This window comes from Equus caballus, chromosome 19, assembly GCF_041296265.1.
Source record: "Equus caballus isolate H_3958 breed thoroughbred chromosome 19, TB-T2T, whole genome shotgun sequence".
Lineage (NCBI taxonomy): Eukaryota > Metazoa > Chordata > Mammalia > Perissodactyla > Equidae > Equus > Equus caballus.
The window spans coordinates 63,532,167-63,553,332 of NC_091702.1; the positions used below are offsets into that span (position 1 = coordinate 63,532,167).

At 40.1% G+C, this 21,166-nt stretch overlaps 1 protein-coding gene across 2 annotated transcripts in view; it reads right to left on the reverse strand.

Moving 5' to 3' along the window:
• The window catches only part of ZPLD1 (zona pellucida like domain containing 1), a 219,663-nt gene that overhangs the window by 72,511 nt on the left and 125,986 nt on the right, over positions 1-21,166 (reverse strand). For both annotated transcript variants that reach the window (XM_023623836.2, XM_070242899.1), the window contains one exon: positions 486-625. In XM_023623836.2, the coding sequence (XP_023479604.2) occupies positions 486-625 (140 nt within the window). The remainder of the gene's footprint in view (positions 1-485; positions 626-21,166) is intronic.

Genomic DNA, 21,166 nt, shown 5'->3' on the forward strand with positions numbered 1-21,166 from the left:
TCAATTCCAAGAGAGAAAATAGAAAGGAAAAAAGAAACATAACCAAAACGGCCCTTTTCAAATAGATCTGAAAATGTATCTTTTCAATATATCCTTTTTTACTTCTGGCCTGACATGGATTCCCTAATGTGTCAGGTCAGGTCCTCCGGGAGGCAGATGCTGAGATGGAGCTGGAAGTACGAGAGGCCCACTGGGCCTGGGGGTCGGAGGGTGGCAGTGCCTGCGAAAGACAAGAGAGGAGGAAGCAGAGGTGAGCAGGACACACTTTCAGACATCACAGAGATCCAGCACTCGTGAAACGAAAGAAAGAAGAAGGAAGAAATGGGTGGAGAACGCCTCAGAGCGCTGTAAAACTGAAAGAGTCTCAGGGAATGCGAGGAGTTGGGCGGGAGCTCCAGAGCGAAGACAGCCGGTTGGAGAGCTGAGCTCCCACATTGGGCAGAGAGGGGTGGCCCCAGTACTCTCACACAGGGTCTGAGGATTACCTGGGAAGACGGGCCTCAGATCCAACACAAGGTGGTTCCTGAGGTGCTGCTGCTGGAGGTGGTCAGCTAAGTACAAGTTCTTTCTTGAAGTAAGACCCACGTGTGCCACTCCATGACTGCCGCACTTGAGCACATCAGTCCTAAAGGCAACACATGGGAGTTAGGAAGCCACGTGTTTTTGTCAGATCCCATCACAGACTTACATTTCTAGATTCAGTTCTAGTATTTTCAAGATGAGGGGACAGTTGATCATTGTTAAGAAGTATTATATAATTAATGAGAATTAAAATAATTTTTTAAAAAAGATGTGGAGTGGAGAATTTTAGAGATGGAAGGAATCTTAATTATGTAGCCAACCTTTTTTATTTGACAAAGAGAAAACCGAGGTCCCAAGGGGCTAAGTACCCAACATCACCATGGGCTAGTTAGCACCAGGACAAGGAATGGGGCTGACACCTCCTCACTCCTAACCCTTTAAAAGAGTTGAATAAGACAGAGAAATTATTTTCACCAACAGTTCGGATTTTGAAAAGTACATTCAGAATTAGGAACAGCTATTCTGTCCAAGTTGAAGCTGACACTGATGGTGCAGGTTAGTAAAGTTTAGAAAAGAATCCAGCACCACAAAAGTCACATGGGGTGGGTCACATTACTTGGTCTCCAATGAATAAGGAGGTGACACTGATGAAAATTGCTTCAAATTTTATTGAATACATTCACCTTTATGGACTTGAATCTGGAGAGATGTGCACCTGCTCTCAAAATTTTAGGTTCCTGTTCCTTTCACTGCACGACCCCATCTTCTGTCAGTTATGTTTCTTTGCTTTCTGCTATCGATGGTCAACATGGCTCTGATTTTATTTGAACATTTAAGTAACTAAAGTGAGTATTCTGCTTCCATGAGGCAGAGATTTGGAACAACGAAAATTGAGAAACCATTTTTCTCTTTAGATAAGTGTGACTAGGATAAAGTAAGCCAAAAATGAAGCTCAGGGAGCTGGGTGAAAGAAAGGGACATACTCCATCCTCCCAGGCAAACCAGAGAATGAGCCAAACCAGTAAATCTCAACAAGCAATTTATCTAGATAAATGTACAGATTATAAGATATACTCAGTATGACACATTTTGAGATCATTATAAAACAAAATGCTTTTCTTATGAGTCCACTCCAGCTTACAATATTTTCAATACAGCAATTAGTAATCTATAATCATTATCAACGTCAGGTAAAGAAATATTATAGCAGCTGTTACTGTCTTGAAAGACACTGATACCTTCCTAAAAATATCTAAAACTATTTTGTTGATTCAAGGACTAGAAAAAGTATATACTGCTAGACTAAGTGACCATTAAGGGAAGGGCCGTGAGGATATTACAGCTTTGATATGATGTTTTCTGTCATATACAATGTAACCTCATTTCTCAGAAGACCACTTGGCTGACAGACTTCTTCCACTGGCACACCACTATACAGGATGCTGCCTCTAGGCAGAAAAGAAGTAGAGAGCAACTTTCCTGTTCCAAAGCAATTAGAGATGAACTGGAAATCCAACCCTCTACAGGAGACAGCTGAAGCGTTAGTATCTGCTACTCTGTCTTGGTTCTGGTCTCTACTCAGTGCTGAGTCACTGCTTACATGGAGATCGAATGAGTTTTGCTGGTGCTGACAGGAAGAAGTTCTCCAGCATATGTTATACTGAATCCTAACAGAAACACCTGGAGCACAAAGCAAAAGCAGGTTACTATCAAATCACCCTTACCTGACATGTTACCTCAATTCCAACTTCGGTTAACACATAGCCCCTGGCATTGTTCCCTGGGACAGTTCCCACATTCTAAATGAATGCCTAGGTGAGGGCAGAGTACCTAGGCAGCCTGTGCTTCAAAAGGCTCAAAATGAAAAAGGCACAGTAAAATAAATCAGCTGGACTACTTAGTGGTAAATGCCTCATTTTCTTGTTGAGTTTACCCTTCTGACCCAACGGAACAGTAATGTATATCTTCTCACTGCCTTCTTAATAAGGTTATTTACACTGCATAGCCTATGAGTTTGTGCCCTATGCAATAAATTCTCAGTTCTAAAATGTATGTGAGATTGTAGACATCATTATTGCAGAAATTAACCTTGTAAATGAGGAGCACCCTTACTGAAGCTCTGGATTTTGATTATTCAAGAATGACACAGGAATCCAGGCAGTTTTCTGCAGAATTATAATGATCAACCTTGCAAATAGGCACTGACCATGAATAACTAACAATATCTTGGCAACAAGTGAAGAATTCTGACTTCATTTTTTTAAATATCTCTGTACTGGTTTATAACCTTCAATGCGAACAGAGGAAAGAAATATTGTGAATATCTCTGGTACACTGAATTAAGTGCTTATTACTCACTGCTGAGGAACTGGGCTGAGCAAAGCCAGAAGGAGGAAACAGACAGAGCAGCACATTTTCAAGCCACACAGTCTGCTGCTTGCAGCCCCCAATATGCCCCAGGAATCCCACCATGTCCCACCTTCCACTCAGCCACACTGACGCGACTTTGATAACCACAGCCAAGACGTATCAGGAAAAACTAAAATTTTATTAATTTCCTGATTCATCACGAGGTTATAGAAATCTAACAGTATGATGAAGCTACTAAGTTACAGCTCAAAAACGAATTACTAGGGATCAAAGGAAAAACAGATATTTTCTCACTTAGGTAAAAGCCTGCAATAGATCATTTGACTCTAATTTCAACCAGTTTTCCAGCAAAGGAAAAACCCTGAGGATCGACATGGGACCTGGAGAGTCTTCCTCCACTTTTCCCTTCTCTGATTCATGACAGCCACCTCCTCTTCCTTGCACCTTGAAGAGGCGGAAGGGGAGGATATTTCAGAGAGCCTGTAATTGAGAAGAATATTAAACAGCTGTTAGCTAGGAAGCAAAAGTTCATCCATCTAATGTCCTTCAAGCCCACATATAAGACTCAACCAACGGGCCTGAGCATCAGCAAGTAGATGGAGGGAGAAAGTCCCTCTCTTCCATGTGAGTACCTACGGAAGTTACAGCATCCACAATAATAAACATAAATCCCACTGCCGATCACGGGGTGGGTTACAAGAGGGTACTTATTTGTGAAAATTGTACAGCTGAGATTTGTGCATTTCAATTGCTCTAAGTCGTATCTCGCAACTGTAAATATTAATAATAATAATCAAGTAGGTGTGGGGAGTGAGTGGAAGTGAAGACAAAACAAGAATGGCTGAATGCTGATATTTTTGAGGCTGGATGATGGGCACATAGGGGTTCATTCCACTATTCTATTTTTTTATGTGTTTGAAATTTCCCAAAATAAAATGTTTAAAAATGCTAATTGTTTCAATTTTATCACCAACCCACAGCCACAACTTTTATCAATATGAAGATCACGATTAAAGTCCACTCATATGTTTGACATTTAACAATGCAGGCTGAAGACGTCACCTTCACACAGCCCAACCTGAAGGAAACAGCTTGACATTTTTCAGCTTCTGAGCTTTGCCTGAATAAAGATGGGTCATTAAGGAAGATTGTCCATCCTCATCAAATATTATTCTATTGCCTCAAGAAGTCCGAAATGAACTGAACGAATGAACAGCTCTGCACTGTGAGAGTTTTTTTGGTCTGCAGTGTTGTATGTATTTCTTTATACCACTTAAATAAACTGAGCACCTCTGGATTTATCCAAGTCCCCTCACTAAGGACTTAGCCTTTATTTATTCTACTATTTCCAGCATTCTCAGATTAGGAATACTCAGTTTTTGTACCATTACACAGTATCCCATTTAAAGTACCAATATATACATACTAAGTCTTTCTACAAATGTTTTCTTGATGTTCAGGCATTGGTACTGATGTGGATTAAGGCTGCCCCAGCTAGAGAAGCCCAAGGTGATCTGGCCTACATGCCAAACTATATGACCCAGTGGATTTTTATGGTATGAACTAGGGCTGCCCCAGGGAGAGAAGACCAGGGCATCCTCACCTACATGCCGATCTGTATGACCAGATTCGTATCTAAAGTTGTGGGACCACCCAATGGCCAGACCCCACCTGCACTGATACCATTTTAACTTTTTTACATGTTCTTTCCTTTGTCTTGTAAAGAGATGACTCACATACCTATGCCTTAAATTTAGCCTTACTCCCCACCCATGTCTGTAGCAGTAACGGGGGCAGCAGAGCTCCTCCTGCCCGTGGGTCCTGTCCCCACGCAGCAGCTCTGTCTGCCCATGGGTCCTGTCCCCATGCTAATCTATTCTCAAAATAAAAGAGCACTACTGCCAGATCTTAAGAGTCTAGGAAATCTTTCTTTCGACTCCTTGGCTCACCGACCCCGCATCAGGTACCATCTCAAACAAGGGTGAAATTGCTTCACAAGCAGGCACGTTTTCATATTATATGAGAAAGGCTTAGTTAGTGCTCAGTAAATGTCTATTGAATGAATGAATAGTAGAAGAAAGATATTCAAATGATTAAAAGAATTTTATAATGGACATCAAAGACAGAAGTAAAGAAAAGCAGTAAAATATTTAAGCAAAAAAAAAAAAACAGCATTTGTAATGATTTTAAAATTAAGCTCACAAGAAAGCATTTATGGAGTTATTGTGGGCCAAGAAATGCCACAATATATTGAGGGTTTAAAAAATTACACGCAATGCTTTTTACTTCTGAAAAGGACTATTGGTTTAAGAGCTGCTAAAAGAAGTAGTCAAATCTCTGGGGGAAAAATTGCCCTTGCCCATAATACATTTATTATGGGGATAACCTTAGTTTATCAAGTTTGACTTTGGTTAAAACTGGTTTCAAAAGATCTAAACTTCAAAACCTAAAATGAGACAAAAAGGTCGTGGAGTCTAAATTGCCCAAATAATTACTTTTTATCTCTCCTTCACTTTTTGCCTCCCTTTACCGCAGTTTGTGTGTCAAATGTTGAGCTGAAACAGTGTGAGAACTCAAATAATCCTAACCATTTGTAAACAAGGGGCTAGGCCAAGTCTGTACTAAGCATTCCACACAATGGCTTTCTTTTCATAACAAAGATTAGCACATCAATAATTATCAATGTCAAAGGTCAAGCAATAAATTAAGATTTAGGAAAAATCAGCTGGTTTTGGTCCTCTCATGACTCATGGTACCTAGGTGCCCAATCCTCATTTCAAGGAGCATAAGACACTGTCAATGTTCTCTCCCCAGGAAAAAGCCAAAAGAAGTGCCTGCGACCTTTTAAGGTATCTTGTGAAGACGACCTGCCAATCAAACAGAATGAGTGCCCATAATATGCAAAACCAAAGAGATGAGAACAAAAACTTCCTTGCATTGTGTGTACTTCATACACAACTGTTGAGACACTTAGCTTTGCAGCAGTAAAAGCACAAAATTATGCAGGCCTGTCAAATGTTACTATGCCAGGACACGAAAACATCAATAATGACTACTTCTAAAAATTTGATTTCAGCAGTCTTTCATATATATATATGGATCATATATTTATGGATCGCTGCATAGCTCATTACGGAGGAAGCGTACTGTAGCTGACATGGCAGGCAGACTGACCGTATAACCCCAATTTTCTCTCACTGGCAAGTTTTTGATGCTTTTTCCTTCAGGGCTATAGTTTGTTTTCTTCTTAGAGTCAGCTTAACAATGAGTTGTAATGGAAATTTTGCCCTAAAAATGTTTAGTCATGGGTTCAGTTGGTTAGAAAACAACTAATAAAGCCAATGTCACAGACTCATGCTGGTATGAAATTCATATGAAAGGAAAATATTCCACACCTGAGATCAGCTCCTGCTTGGAGCCAGTTGCCTCCTGCTGGAATATTATAGGCCAAAGGGAGCCTGGTTAGAAGAGGGGTGAGAGGTCCAGGGCCTGTCGGGAGCAGTGGACACTCAGCAGCATGATCACTGTTACTGTTTGGATTAGAATGTGTGAGTTCTTGAATTAGGTTTGGAAATAGGAAGAGGGATGTGGCAACATCTCTGCCCTTGAGCACCACACAACCCAAGTGAGGGGAGGAAGACAAAGAAAAGAGATAAATAAGAAATGATCAAGTAGAGCATGTTTTTAGGACCAAGTAAATGGTGCAGCCAGTAAGTGTGGAAGGAGTGAAGAAAAGGTAAAGATTGCATTTTTTGTATAGTCAGGAAAACTTCTGGAGGACGTAACCTTGGTGCCAGCCCTTCTGAGCGTGAAGAAGGCAGAGGGTGCATATTCAGTAAAGGGAGCCCCCTGGTTTATCCTCATAGAGAAGCTTGGGACCCTCCAACCAGGCAAAAATACAGCTCAGGCTTTCCAGGGTGCATAGCAGGAGGTCAAGTCTTGTTTTTATCCCAGTACTCCTAAGCCTGTGGCTCACCCTTTAGTTAGCAACAGGAGTGTGGGAGGCTGTGTTCAGAAAAAATTTCTTATCTAAAGACCTGCTGAGAAAAGTGTACATCAGGGAAAGTCTTTTATGACGTCCGCTCCTGAAGTCTAAGGTCTATCCTTGGATCAAGTTAGAGCTTCATGAACCTACATATCATGAACACCTTCACTGAGTTATGCTTTAAAATTAAACTCTGTGAGTAGAACAGTGGCAATCAAAGGGCTAAAGGGTGGGGAAAATGGGGAAATGTTGGTGAAAGGGTACAAACTTTCAGCTGTAAAATGACTAAGTTCTGGGGACCTAATGTACAGCATGGTGGCTCTGGTTAATAACTGTATTGTATACTTGAAAGTTGCTAGGAGAGTAGATCTTAAGTGTTCTTAACACATCAAAAGAAATAATAACTATGTGACGTGATGGATGTGCTAATTAACTTGATTAAGGGAATTATTTCACAATGTATACGTGTATCAAAGCATCACGTTGTATACCTTAAATATATACAGTTTTTTTGGTCAATTTTACCTCAAAAAAGCTGAAAAAAAAATTTAAACTCTCTGGCTTGGCAAAATCTACCAACAGTAATTATCCCATACCCTTTGATCCAGCAATTCCATCTCAGGCAATTATTCCTATAAATAATCTCCTTTGAGTGTGTTAATGTGTACACGTGATCCTTCATATCACGGTTTTTTCGTTTTTGTAAATGTGAAAGAGTGGCCAGAACCTAAATGCCTCTAGGCAGAGGACAGGTAAACTGAATTAAGGTATGTCCGTATGATAAATACCATGCAGCCACTAAGAGAAGGACTGTATATGTCTACATAGACCGACCTGGAACTAGCAAACGAGGAGCTGACACGGAATGAGGAGGAGGGGTGCGCACGTGAAGTCGACGGTTAGAACGCGCCACGCCTGGGTGACAACAACAGCAGGACACCCTGGGCCAGGGGTACTGTTCTAAGAAGGCCACCAATGACTGAGGTGAGGTAGACAAGGAAGGGGAGATGAGGATCAAGATCTAAGTGTGACGTAGGTCACATACAGCCCTGAGGGTCACGGTAGAGAGTGACACTGTATCCTAAATATAATGGGAACCAATAGAATATTTTAAGCAGATGCCATGGTTTGTGTTTTAAAACAGTCACTCTATCCTCTGTATGGAACTTGGGCGGCGGGTTGGGGGTGGGGGGTGGCAGATAAAGGTACAAGCTACATAGCAACAGCGTGAATATGCATGTGGAAGGAGCAAAAGCCAAGAATCCAACAGACTTGCCTTCAAACGTGTGCTTTTAAAGATTTTATTTTCTTTATATTTAAAGGGTTGTGAGCGTTAACAGCTATACTCATGGTGGTATGAAGATTAAGAGTTAGTATCCAAAGAGCACAGTACAATGTCTAGCACATTGAAGATGCTCAGCGATTGCTTGGGATTAGAATGGGGAGGACCTTGGAGACCACCATGAGAAAGAGCTGGGGATTTTTGAACAGGGACCAGGGTGCAGAGCAGCCTTGTGGGAAGGGAGGGAGCAGGGAGCTCCAGGAGGTGTATAGAAGGGGAAAGGCCAGTCAGGAGATGGTTGCGTCTTCACAACATCGACGTTAGAAAGAGAAGGGAGAGATCTCATTATCACCCCTGACAGACAAAGAAGAGAAGGACTCGCCTCAGGTCAAACAACAAACAGGGGCAGAAATGAGCCGGCGAGAGAATCACATGTCCAGCTCTCTGGATCCCTGCTGCCTGCATTATTCAATTACGGGACGCGAACCTCACTATTCATACGACCTTTTTCAGATATTAAAGCTGACTGCAACCCACTAGATAAATAATATGCCAAAGGTCAGAGAGAAGAGAAAATAGCGGTTTCTCCCAAGTTCTAATATTTTTTCGCTTCTTTGAGATTCGTCTCTCATTTCCCACTTTTTTCTAAAATCAAAGCTTTTATTTAAATGGCATTGAACTATTCCTCTTTGCTCCCGCTGATCTCCATGCATACATGTGTCTACGTAGTGTGTGCGTGTGTGTGTGCATTCACACACACGTTTATCTCAGGGGTGAAAGTAATCTGTCACCATTAACTCAACTGCACAGAACATGCCTCTAAAGAGAAAATATCATTTAGTTTACCATATCTTTGGAATAAGTAAAGATTTCTACAAATATCTCAGAGGAAGTATTGTAATTAGTAAATGTAAGAATTTAAAAGCCATGGTGATTAGTGAAGCGAAAAGCTTACCCTCTGAAAACAAAACGCAAAGTCATTTAAGATTCTTCAGCGAAACACTGCATAATTTCATTGAGACCCAGTGCATGTTCAGATTGGGGAAATGTGAGGGAAGTGGTACCCAGGACAGGTAGTGGATAAGGTCAGACTCTAGATTTGCCCCACAGCAAGGAGCAGTAACTCACTCGGACTCTCTGAATCGATGCTGCCCCGGACCTGGAGATGCACCTTCTGGCACCGAATAGGAAGGACCTACATAATAAAGATCAAATATTCCTACTTTTCAAAATTTGAGATTTTAATCCTTAAAATACCTCATCAGAGTTCTCTACTCAGTTCCAACTCCTCAGCTGAGGGAGGGATCTCAGGGCAAGATTGAGTGACACATTGATTGAGAGTCTCCTGTCCACCCTCCCTCTCCAAGCAACACTCACTTGCAAAGAAGGGGCTCTACATAAGTCTATCGAAGGAAGGGAGGCCGTTAAATATCACTGTAACGAAAGCAGCAAGAGGAAAGAGACATAGAGCGGGAAAGAGGACTTCCCTCACAGTTTGCCATTGAGTCCCACTGACAAAGTCTCCCTCCTTGACCAAACTTCAGTGGGCCTTCTTCTCCACTAGGCCTCCATCTTGGCCTTCTGTGTCCATTCCTGCTGAACCCAGTTTTAGCAAGAACTCTGCAAAGTCACCCCCACACCTTGAATATCTGATCAACCTTGATATCTGATCAAGTTCCTCATCCCCCACTTTGATATCCGAGCATCTTGCCTTCAGCCAGAATCTTATTAAGTGGTTTTAGCAGGAATCCTCTACCCTTGATGTCTCCTCTTAGTAATTTTCCATCCATTGACCCTCTCACTCTGCCTCTTGTCTATAAATCCTCATTTGTCCTTGTTGTGTTAGGAATTGAGCTCAGTTCCATACTGAAGTCTCCTTTCCTCTATGCAACAATACGGAATAAACTCTGTCTTTACCAACTTTAACTAGTGTCCAGCTCTGTTTCTCTTTGACACCATGTAGGAGCTCTCCCCATTACACAGCATCTTTACATTTCTTGTAACACCATTAATTACCCTGATGATAGTAAAACTAGGACTGGACATGCAAAAAGTCAACATTCAAAAAATGTTGTCCGCCCGTAACTGAATTGACCGGTATGAAAAATACACTGTGAGGAGTGGTAGAAGTTATTGTAAAGAAAGGAACACGGGTCATTCTTACTTTCTTCCTCTTCTCCTTCTTCTCATTGATGATGATTTTTTATGCGCCTGTCATTGTTGCTAAACACTTTACTTCTATTATTTCACTTAATCCTCCCTAGAAACCTATGAGATAAGAAGTAAGTAATCTGCATTTTAGGAATGAGGCCACTGAGGCTTAGTTAGTAAGTGATGGGGCCAGGACTCTAGTCACTTGAGTCTAGAGCGCATTCCCTTAGCCACTCTGCTTTCAGAAGGAGCCAGATGGAGAAGTGGAGACCATGTGCCCAGCTACACAGAAGCTGGAAAGAGAACAGCATGTTCATAGATCACTGAGAGGCTCGGTACAGGTTGTGGGAAGAGGATAGGGAACCAGGAGGAGCAGTGGTTAAGAGCCCACGCTCGAGAGAGCCAGTACCGCTCCATCTGAATGCTGCCTCTGCTACCTGCTAACCCTGTGAGCTTGAGGAAGTTATTTATCTTCTCCCAGACTCAGTTTCCCCATCTGAACTGTGTTGTATTAGCTATTATTCATATGATTACCATACTTCCTGGATCCCCAAAGGGCAAGTTTTTTTAGTTTGATGTCTCTAAAAATCAAGATGTGTCATATAATCAATATAACATAATCTTTTCAGCTGAAAGGCAAAAGAGAAAGATGCCACCCAGTTGTTTTTGTCCTGAGCGGAGGAAACTAGTCTGCCTAAAAGGTGTTTGTCCATTAACTCATTTGAGTTCTTTGCATTAGTAGCATCACATGCAACTGAATTTTCGCTGAAATGTGAATCTCTAATTGTCACTTAAAGTTCTTCAAAAAAGATTACACTATGAGGACCATGAGACGGTTTGAATATGCAGAAGACTATCACATCCACGTAATGCAATTAGAGACAGGAGACATTGCCTGTGTTTCAGAATAAATCATGAGACTTTTAAAGGTAGTGAAGCATAGCAGGGCTGATTCATGCATCGTGAAGGACTGTCGCTGGGGCACCAGCATCTGCCTGACAAATGCTTCTCCTAGGTTTTCAAGAGAAGCTATTAAACTTCCAACAACATGTAATTCAATTAAAGAACAAATGGAAGTATGAATTAACAAGAAACAAATGCAAACAAAACACCTCGAAATGACAGTATCTGTCTCTAAAGAAATTGTGAGCGTGGGTTATGAAAAGCAGCATGTCAAGACCAAACTACACAATTTCCAACAGCCTCAAGAAAATCAGAAGAATCATTAGATGCTGACTGTATGGAAATGCAGACTCTACCCTCTTGAAAAGCCTTCCTCAAATCAAAATTTAACAGATGTGGACCTATCACTACCTCCTATTCCCTTTCAAATTGTTCTTTGTGAAAGTTAGAAATCTACACATGTGGCACAGAGTCAATTTGTTTGCAGAAGGCAGCTCCACGTTTAAATGAAAGAATCAAACCACAGCACCGGGTCCACGCTCAGAAACATAGATGACCGCATCCTGAGGACCATGGCCAGGGTTCTAGTTAATTTTACCAGTCCGATTTTAAAATCACTTCAGAAAGCTCTGTGGAGACTGAGAGTAATGCTTAACACTGTTAACAACATCAGTGATCAATGGACAACATTTTGTTTTTCATTTTCTTCAAAAATAAAGGAAGGAAATGAAAAACAAAAATCTATGTCAATGAAACTTTGAAAGTTTCCAATTTAAACGTAAAAGCCAGGAAATGCAAGTTAAGTATCTCAAGGGAACATTAGCTTGTTCATATTTCATGTGCTTCATTTTAAGGTATAACACTTAACAGTATAATTAGCAATCAAAATTATTTTATCTGTGCACTGTGGGTGTTTGATGTTATTATGAGATCCTTGATTTTTGCATTTCCTGACTTCTGTGTTTAAATATATAGCCTCAATGTTGCATTATTGTCGTGTCTTACATTAGTTATTGATGGCTTGTAAATGAAATAGATGACCTAGCAGGTCTTTCCTACTTCCAACTTCCGTAGATAATTTCTGCAGACACACATTTTATGAACCGATATTACAGAAGCTCTATAAAAACCATAATGGAAAACGACACAGTTCTTGCTGAAATGTATGGTGGTTCTAAAAGGTTTCTCACTTTGTAACAATTATGTTGAATCTCTTTGAAAGGTTGTTACTTGTTTTGCCTCTTTATGTCATCACATCAATTTTACCTCGCGCTGGAAACATATTTCAAAAATTAAAGCTCCAGGGCAATTCCAACCTATGGAGGGCTTAAATGCAACCTGATAAGGCCTGCATTATGTTGTTTTCTCTAAAATCCACCAAGCCCCCTGGTAAAGGACAGATGGAGTCAGTACTTAAAGGTATGCTAATTGTGAAAATTATTTCTTTCATAATCATCATTTTCCACTGACTCATTTCATTGGCCAATGGCAAAATGATAGTCGTTTAAATGTCAAAAATATTTCTAATTAAAATTTTTACCAACTCAAAACTCTAGCTTTTGAGTATAATAAGTAGTTTCATCAAAAGTAAAAAAAAAAAAAAAAAAAACTCCAAAGAGCAGGGATGTCAGGGATGGAAGATTCCTGCCACATCTACTCATCCTCAGGCACCTCCACACCCCCACCCACAATTCAATGGAGAAGAGTAGCAGGATGCAAAATCCCAAACTTCCATTATTTTCCTGTCTACATCCAAACACTATTATACTAAAATGCTCATTTCTCACAACACACTGATAAGGGTTTAGATATCAACAATTTTTGAATCTGAAATTAGAGATATGATGAAAATATCTGTTCGGTGAAAGAGCAGCTATGAGGAAATGACTTTTTGGCCAGATCCTGTGATATTACTGGCACGCTGAGCCCCCGGAACAGCACAGCTGCTAATACAATTCTGGGCCAGTAGTTGACTTGGACACGATGCCTTAATTTATCGATTCAGTCATCTAAGAAAGAAATGCTAAAATTTCTGGTGTTACGTGTTCACATTTTGTAGTTCAATTTCAATCTCAGAAACATTTAGTTCCAATATATGATCATAATATACAATGCAAATGTGTGCAAATATCCTTTCCCTTAAATTCATATTATTTCAGCCTCAGGTAAGAAGTGACAGATGTACCAGATGTACATATTTGAAGGCAGAGAAAAGAAGGTAGGATGTCTCTTTCCTGATCTCAAGCAAATGTTTTCCAACACTTTCCTAACCAATAATTTCTGATTCTGAGGTATATAACACCCTGAATACATTTTCTTGAACTATGGTCTATTGCATCTTAATGGGGAAATCAACACCTTTGCAAGAGGGTAAAATGTGTAAACTTCAAAGTCTAAGTTGGTTGTGCAAAGACGGTTACAGCAGGGTCCTCAGAGGAAGATTTCTGAGAGTTCCTCTTGTTGCCAGACTTTTCTTCCAGCATAAAACCAGCAGCACTAATTCCAACGTAGTACCTGAGAGAAGATGGATTATTGTAGAGCAGAGGTCAGCAAACTTTTTCTGCAAAGGGTCAGATAGCAGATATTTTAGTCTTTGCAGGCCCCATACAGTCTCTGTCACATATTCTTTGTGTTTTGTTTGTTTGCTTGTTTATTTGGGGTTTTTCTCTTCAATAACATTTTAAAAATATGGAAACCATTCTTAGCTATGGGCCATAATTTAGCTTGCAGACCATGCAGACGATACATAATTTAACCTGCAAGTCCTGTGATGGAGGAAAGGAAAACACTACCGAATTTAAGTCCCCACAGGTTAAGTATAATTTCCTAGCACAGCAATCCTTTGCTGCCTGACTAAGCATCCAGACTTCTAAAGTAAAATGGTGATCATTTATTTTGCTCACACAACTACAACTTGGACTGAACTCGATGGGGACAGTCACTGCTGTGCCACATGACAGTGTGTGGGAACTGGGGGGTCACCTTCCACAGCGGCTCACTCAGGGCTGGTGAGAAGGTTCAGGCTATTGGTCCTTTGCAGTGGGCTCCTCCATGGAGTTGCTTAAGCTTCCTCCAGCACAATGACTGTGTTCTGAGCGTCCCAGGAGAACAAAGCAGGAGCTGTATTGCTTTTTATACTCAGCTTCAGTACAGCACCTCGGCTGTAGTCACAAGTCCACCCAGAGGCAAGGAGAAGGAACACGGACAGCCCACCTCTTGACAGGAGGAGCATCAAAGAAGGCAATGTGGAATGGGAGACATTGTCATGGCCCTTTTGGAACTGTACAATCTCACAGCACCCAAGCACATTTTTCAAAAAGATGTACTTGTCCCTTGGCACCCGCAGATTAAGTGTGCTCTCCTTGCTTCTAGTGCGGGCAGGTTTGGGCAAAGTTCAGTAAATAAAATATACCTTTATAGCCTAGTCTTAGAGAAGCCTTTGAAGTACTTCATAAAACATTCTGCAAGTCTAATGTATTTAGTTGCAAGATTTAAGTTTGGAAACTAAACTCCAAAGCTTCTTTCACCAAAAAACCAGCAGAGGGTCAGCTTGTGTAAAATGAGTTGTCAAGATACATCAGCATAACAAAAGAGGAGCATATGTCAGATGGATCCTTCCCGTCTGGAGGGTTTCCCAAGGAGACTGAAAATTTAGTTTGTAACTTAGAAAGGACACGGGGTCCCTTTCTGACACTTCTGCTTGGGAGTCTCGGCTATCACTAGACGTACGTGTTTATTATTTGAGATGCTTTTCAATTTCAGCAGCTTAAACCTCCCTTTAAATTGCTTTGCTTTGCAACATCCCAATCATCTCTTACATGTTGGGATATTGATCTAGACACATGGCTGCGAGTGACCAGTCAAGCAGTGTGAGCAAGGAAGAGACAGGCGAGGACGTGCACCACTGCCCATCTCAGCAATCAATTTAGAACACCACAACTTTATCAACTGTTGAGAGATCTACACCCGTCATCGAGACCCATAGCAGCAAACCATGCGCTTCATGTTTGTGGAGCTTCGATTTCATTTTCTCCTGCTCAGTTGTGGAGCCGACAAGCTTAATGGAGACATCTGCATCCTCTTGAATGGTTAGGGTAATGCAAACACTGTAAAAACTTGCGGCTTGCTCTAAATATCTGAGCAAGCCAGACTTAGCTGAATTGAAGCTTTCAAGACACGTTTTTATGGATTTTAAAACACATATGTCCTATTTCTCAGCAGATTGTGAGTATAGATATGAGTACAAATTGTGGTTACATGCTGTTACAATATTTCCTTTGATAATATGATAGTGCTGACAAATTTTCTAAACCAGAGGACTTAAGGGTAGAAATTAGGTTGGGGTAGAAGTTGGGAATTTGTCTTGAAAATATTTAGACTAGAAAGCACACTGTTCTTACATTGTGTGTTTATTGCTACGGCTTAAAATTTCTTTGTGGGAAAAGCACATGGTTTTAACATAGATGTATATCTATTTGGGGTGGCTTGGGCAAGTCTCATGGAGATGTTTGGAACCTAATTCCCCTCCCCCATCAAGTCACGCCTTGGCATTGTAGAGGAGGAAAAATAATTTTCCTACTACCATTCTAATTTCTCACTGGGGCCCCTATAACAAAAGACAGATTAACATGAGAAAAACAAGCAGAAGTTTATTAACCTGCATAACTTCATGTTTACATAGGAGATCCCCAGGGAAAAATGAGTAACTCTTTGAGGTGGTTTAGAATTCAGGCTTAAATATCATCTTAATAGGGGAAACGGAGGGGGGCTGGAGGCCTCTGATGGGACAGTAAATGATTTTTAGGAAAGATGAATGGGCCCTTAGAAGACTAGATAGGAGATATGATAGCCTGTGACAAAGTTTGTGTGGGTGTGGTGTCAACTCCTAGTCTCCCCTCCTGTGATGAGTCAATCTTCACTGAGTGGTGTGATTCCCCTGGAAGGGACTGATGAAAATTGAGTTCCTTTTAGAGTATCTGTCTTTAAGCAGATAAGGGGAATTCAGACAAAGCCTCTCCCTGCATTTGCTGTTTTTCAAGTGCCTACAGCTCAAAATAATCAATATAACAAAGGTGCATATTTTGAGGTGGCGTGTCCTGAACTCCTACAGTCATAGTTTGAGCTGGCGTGTTATGCCACTCTTCAGCATTAACTCTGAAAACTGATAAACTTGCCAATATAACCAGGAGGGTGTGACAAATTAAATAACCCTTTCGGCCTCTTTTACAAGCATCACTTCAGAAGCCTTACTCAAGTCCAAAATACGTTTACATTTTTTCAATATCCAGTATACTATCAACCCTACCATCATCACATGATGCAAATAATTCCTAATAATTCCTCTTCAATCAGCATCAGAAAACCACGACACTCAAGATCTCATCTAAGAATGTAATTGTTAACTTTCAGTTGCATTATCTAAAGGCCTGGCAAGAGAAATGATATTAAAAGTGACCATCTGAGAACATGTCATCCATCAGGTTCTCGGGTTATATATTAAACCCAGTTTTATCTTTGAATCAAGTTATAGAACCAGAAAGCTATATAAATGAACTACATTAACCTAGACCCATGCAGAATCACTTTCTCTGAGTTATGTCTCAATATTCAGCCCTAAATTTACACCTAGAGTCCAAATGAGAAAGAAACATGAAGCATGCTGCCATGGTACTATAAAATCAAGGTAGAATTACTGCCTTTTAGATTATTCAGGGCCTTCTACATTGAAATTTTTTGAATAGGAAATACAACGTTTCCTTTTTGCTGTGGCTTGAGGTTGCTTGGGCATGGCAAGGACGTGGTTTAACCTAGAATCTCCGTTCAGTTAAGGTAGCTTGGAGGAGTCTGATGGGAAGTAATGGGACCTAAAGCTCCACACCAAGAAGTAATAAATTTCTTTTAGAGTTTAGTACCTAGGAGGACCTCTGAGTCAAGATAACAGGCCAACCATATGTGCTTATCATTTTTGCCTCTAGAAAATTCACTAAATTAATTGTAAAGGAATAAAACATAATAACTTAAACTAAGTAGTGGCAATCTCTCCTATATCAGGGCATAACAACTCCATTTTTATTTCTTAAGGACCAGCCTTCTTCATTCACTTAGTTACCTGCCTGGACCGTATGGGCATTTGAGTGTGGGGCCTATGTCCACAGCAAGGAAAGATTCACCAAGGGGAGGTAGTGCAACAGAAATGATGGTGTGGGGCAAAGAAGCCACTGCTCAGGAAAGTAACTTTGGAAAGAGATACAGCTGAGGGTGGAGGTTGGGATCTCTAAACATCAAGACAAGGGTAAGACGTAGGGGTAAAAATAGGAACATTAATTACAAGTCAAGCTCCCACATTTCTCTATCATGATCTGGCAGCAAGCTATCTATTGCTCAGACCAAAAAATTAACAGTCTGTGCTCTAAAGGATTTCCTGAGTGCCAGAAAGATTGTCTCAAATTCTGACACTCATTAACAGTTGTAACAGTGACACACCTGCCCAATTATTCTAAAGTAAACTTATCAAAAGTCCCAACTATGTGCTGAACTTCAATGTATTTTATATTGTTTTATTTTTAGATCTGAACTAGCAACAAAGAAAAATGAGATATTTGAGACAAGCCTGCAACATGAAATAGAGAGACTAATGTTAAACAGAAAAATGTTGTTCCAGGAGAAATTGACATAATTTAGGAAGCAGAAGAGAACATTAAAACCATGAAAATAATATCCTCAGAAATAATTTAGTATATAAGGAAATAAAGACGATAAGTAGATAGATAGACAGACAGGCAGATAGTTAGGTAGACATATTGTGGGGCAATCCAATAATATAAAAAATAAATTTTAAAAAGATAGCTTTAAAAAGTTAATAAAAATCATTGAGACAATACTTTAAAATATTACCAAAAAACTAGAAAAACAGGGCAGAAAATTAGGAAAAACATAAAAGATATAGAGAGTATATCAATCCAAGAAGACCAATGTCCAACCAGCTAACGTTGAGATGATCAGACCAGAGTGGACAGAGATAAGAAAGTCACCAAAGGAAAAATGAGTGAGAATTTCTCAGAACTGAAAGACACAATCTCAGGATTGAAACAACAGACTAAGTGTTCAACATAATCAATGGAAAAATCCCTACATCTAGACACTTTATTGTGAAATTTTGGAGTGCCAAAGAAAGAGAAAAAGTTCAAAATGCTTCAGGGAGGATTAAAATGTACCTACAAATGCAGGGAAATGAGCAGCAGAAGACTTATCAATACTGGATGCTAGAAAATGATACAGTAATTCCTCCAACATAGGCGAGAAAATGACTCTTCACCCAAAGGGAAGTCCCAGAACCATAGCTTTGAGTCAAGCATCAGTTAGACGGTTAGAGCAGGAAAAGTAGCTAGCGATGAGGCTAGCAGTCTCTGAGAAAAGGGCCAAGAAAGAATACCTAATAGAAACAATTTTTTTTTAAATGATGACAGGATACAGAAGCAAATAGCAAAGAAATGGAAGCAGGGCATTTCAATGTACAAAAGCCTGATTGGCTTTTCAATTTATTATTCTTACATAGTCAGAATAATGTGAAAATGTCTATTAGCTATCAAAATTTAAAACTAATTTAGAGGTAAAACACAGAAAATATCGTTGTAAAATGGCATATGTTTTCATCAACCTTGATCATGCAACAGTAAAAATGACAGAAGTTGGAAGATGCAGGAGAGTGGATGAGAAGGGCGTAGTGCTAACATCCTCATCTTACAAAGTGAGGAGTCGAGATACAGTTCGTAGTTAATGTACAAGAAAAAATGAGGCAAAAATATAAATTAAAATTAGAAAAGTAACCAGTAGAGGATTGAAAACTAATAACGTAATTTAATGGAAAGATGGAGGAAATGACGGGGGAGAGTAAATGGCTAAACCCTTGCTATCACGGCAGAAAATAAATAGAACATGTCAAAAAACAATTCATCAAGAAATAACAGCATAATCATATTACTTAGAAATGCTAAGATGACAACTGAGACAAACAGCTGAAAGAATGAAAAATGGATATTTCTGGAGAGGGAGAGTAGAGTAGGTAAGGCTTGTTTTCATTATAAATAATTCTGCATAACTTTATTTTTTAAATGTGCACATATATCTTCGATAACTTAAAAAAATAAGATCGATTAAATACTTATAACTTCCAAAATGTAATAATAAAAGTGTTAATGTTTAATGTATTGACCTCTTAAGTATTATGGTTTCAATTTGTCTCTCTTATACCCATTTACTGCTGAAGCCTAGCTTTGGGGTTATGAGATCTACAGACTATTTTTTAGATATCGTCTTATGCAACTTACTTCTAAAGTATCTAGGAAAACAAACAACCTCTTAGGTTCTGAAATGGTTGATCAAAAATAAGTTTCCAACAGTAAATATATCTCCCCTCAAGAATTTTACAAACTATTTAGGAGGATACAAATATAAATTCACCTACAATGAAAGAATGAAAAATACTTTTAAGTGTATTCATAGAATTATAGAATGAGGAATAACCCAGTAGGTAGTCCCTGGAGGAGACCTTCTCAAACCTGGCCACACAACAGAATCAACTGTATTTGAAAAAATAACTCCCTGGAGCCCATCACCCAGGTATGGGTATTTCAAAAATAACATCCATCTGAATTTAAATTTCCGCCAAGGGTGAGAACCACTGACCTAGAGAGAGAGGCTATTTCTTAGTGTTTCCATAAGATACACTTTCCTAGCATTTCTGGGGTAATTTACGTCCCTTGGGAATCAGGAGAAAAATCAGTCGAGAAATGGAAGAAGTATGAAAATTCTCTTGCAAGAATTAAAAGGTAACAATCAACATAGAGACACCACTGGTTCAAAGGAAATCTACTAGTTGAGTGGAAAGTGGAAGCAGGGAACAGAGACTCCAAGGCTGAGGTCGATGTTCCTGGGAATTGAGCAAGGGCAGGAGGCGCGTTTCCTGATCTCATCGGACGGCGTGGTCTGTGGCTACGGCCATGTTGTAAGCGTGTATTCATAGCCCTGTTGCTACTAACAATGAGCCATGCTTACAAATAAAGTAAATATTAACAATTTATACACAGAGTATAATTTAAGCAAATCCTGTGAGTACTGTCCTAAGAAATAACACGTTTAAGAAACAAAATAAGTCCTCACGTTGGCAGTTTCAGCACGTGATCCTGTGCAGTGAGTGATGTTAACCTTGCTAGGATTCAGAATGTCACATTGCTGAACATAACCCAATACTTCTCACTGGTGTTTACCAGTGTCTGAAAGTGCACGATAGGCTATTGTACTTTGTAAATGCTACTAAACTTAATATTTCATTTGTAATAATTTGTTTAGATATTTATAAAGACCATGGAGAATGTTGGAAATATTTTAAGGATCATTCATGACTTGTAGAATTCCCAAGAATTCCAATTTCTCATTGGTAAATCCCAAAGATTAATATCTGTCAGGAATTTGGAAACATTATTGTTAGTGGTGTGGTGTGGACTGCGACTCCTAGCGACCTCGTGGACAGAAGAGGGAACCCTGCCCGGTCCTTCTGTGCCATTCTCTCCCCTTCCGGAGTTCTATCAAGGCTCTACTACTGTTCACAGGGTTTTCATGGCCAATATTTTCGGAAGTGGGTGGCCAGGCCCTTCTTCCTAGTCTGAGTCTGGAAACTCCACTGAAACCTGCCCACCATGGGTGACCCTGCAGGTATTTGGAATCCCGGTGGCACAGCTTTCAACATCACAGCAACATGCGGCCTCTACAGTATGACCACCGACAGATGGTGGTGTGCTTCCCTGACCAGACACGAGCCAGGGCTGCAGCCGAGCGCTGGATCCTAACCACTTGACCACCAGGGCTGGCTAAGAGTAAAAGCACTTAATATTAAAAACATTAGTACAGGGGCCGGCCCTGTGGCCCAGTGGTTAAGTTCACCCACTCCGCTTCTG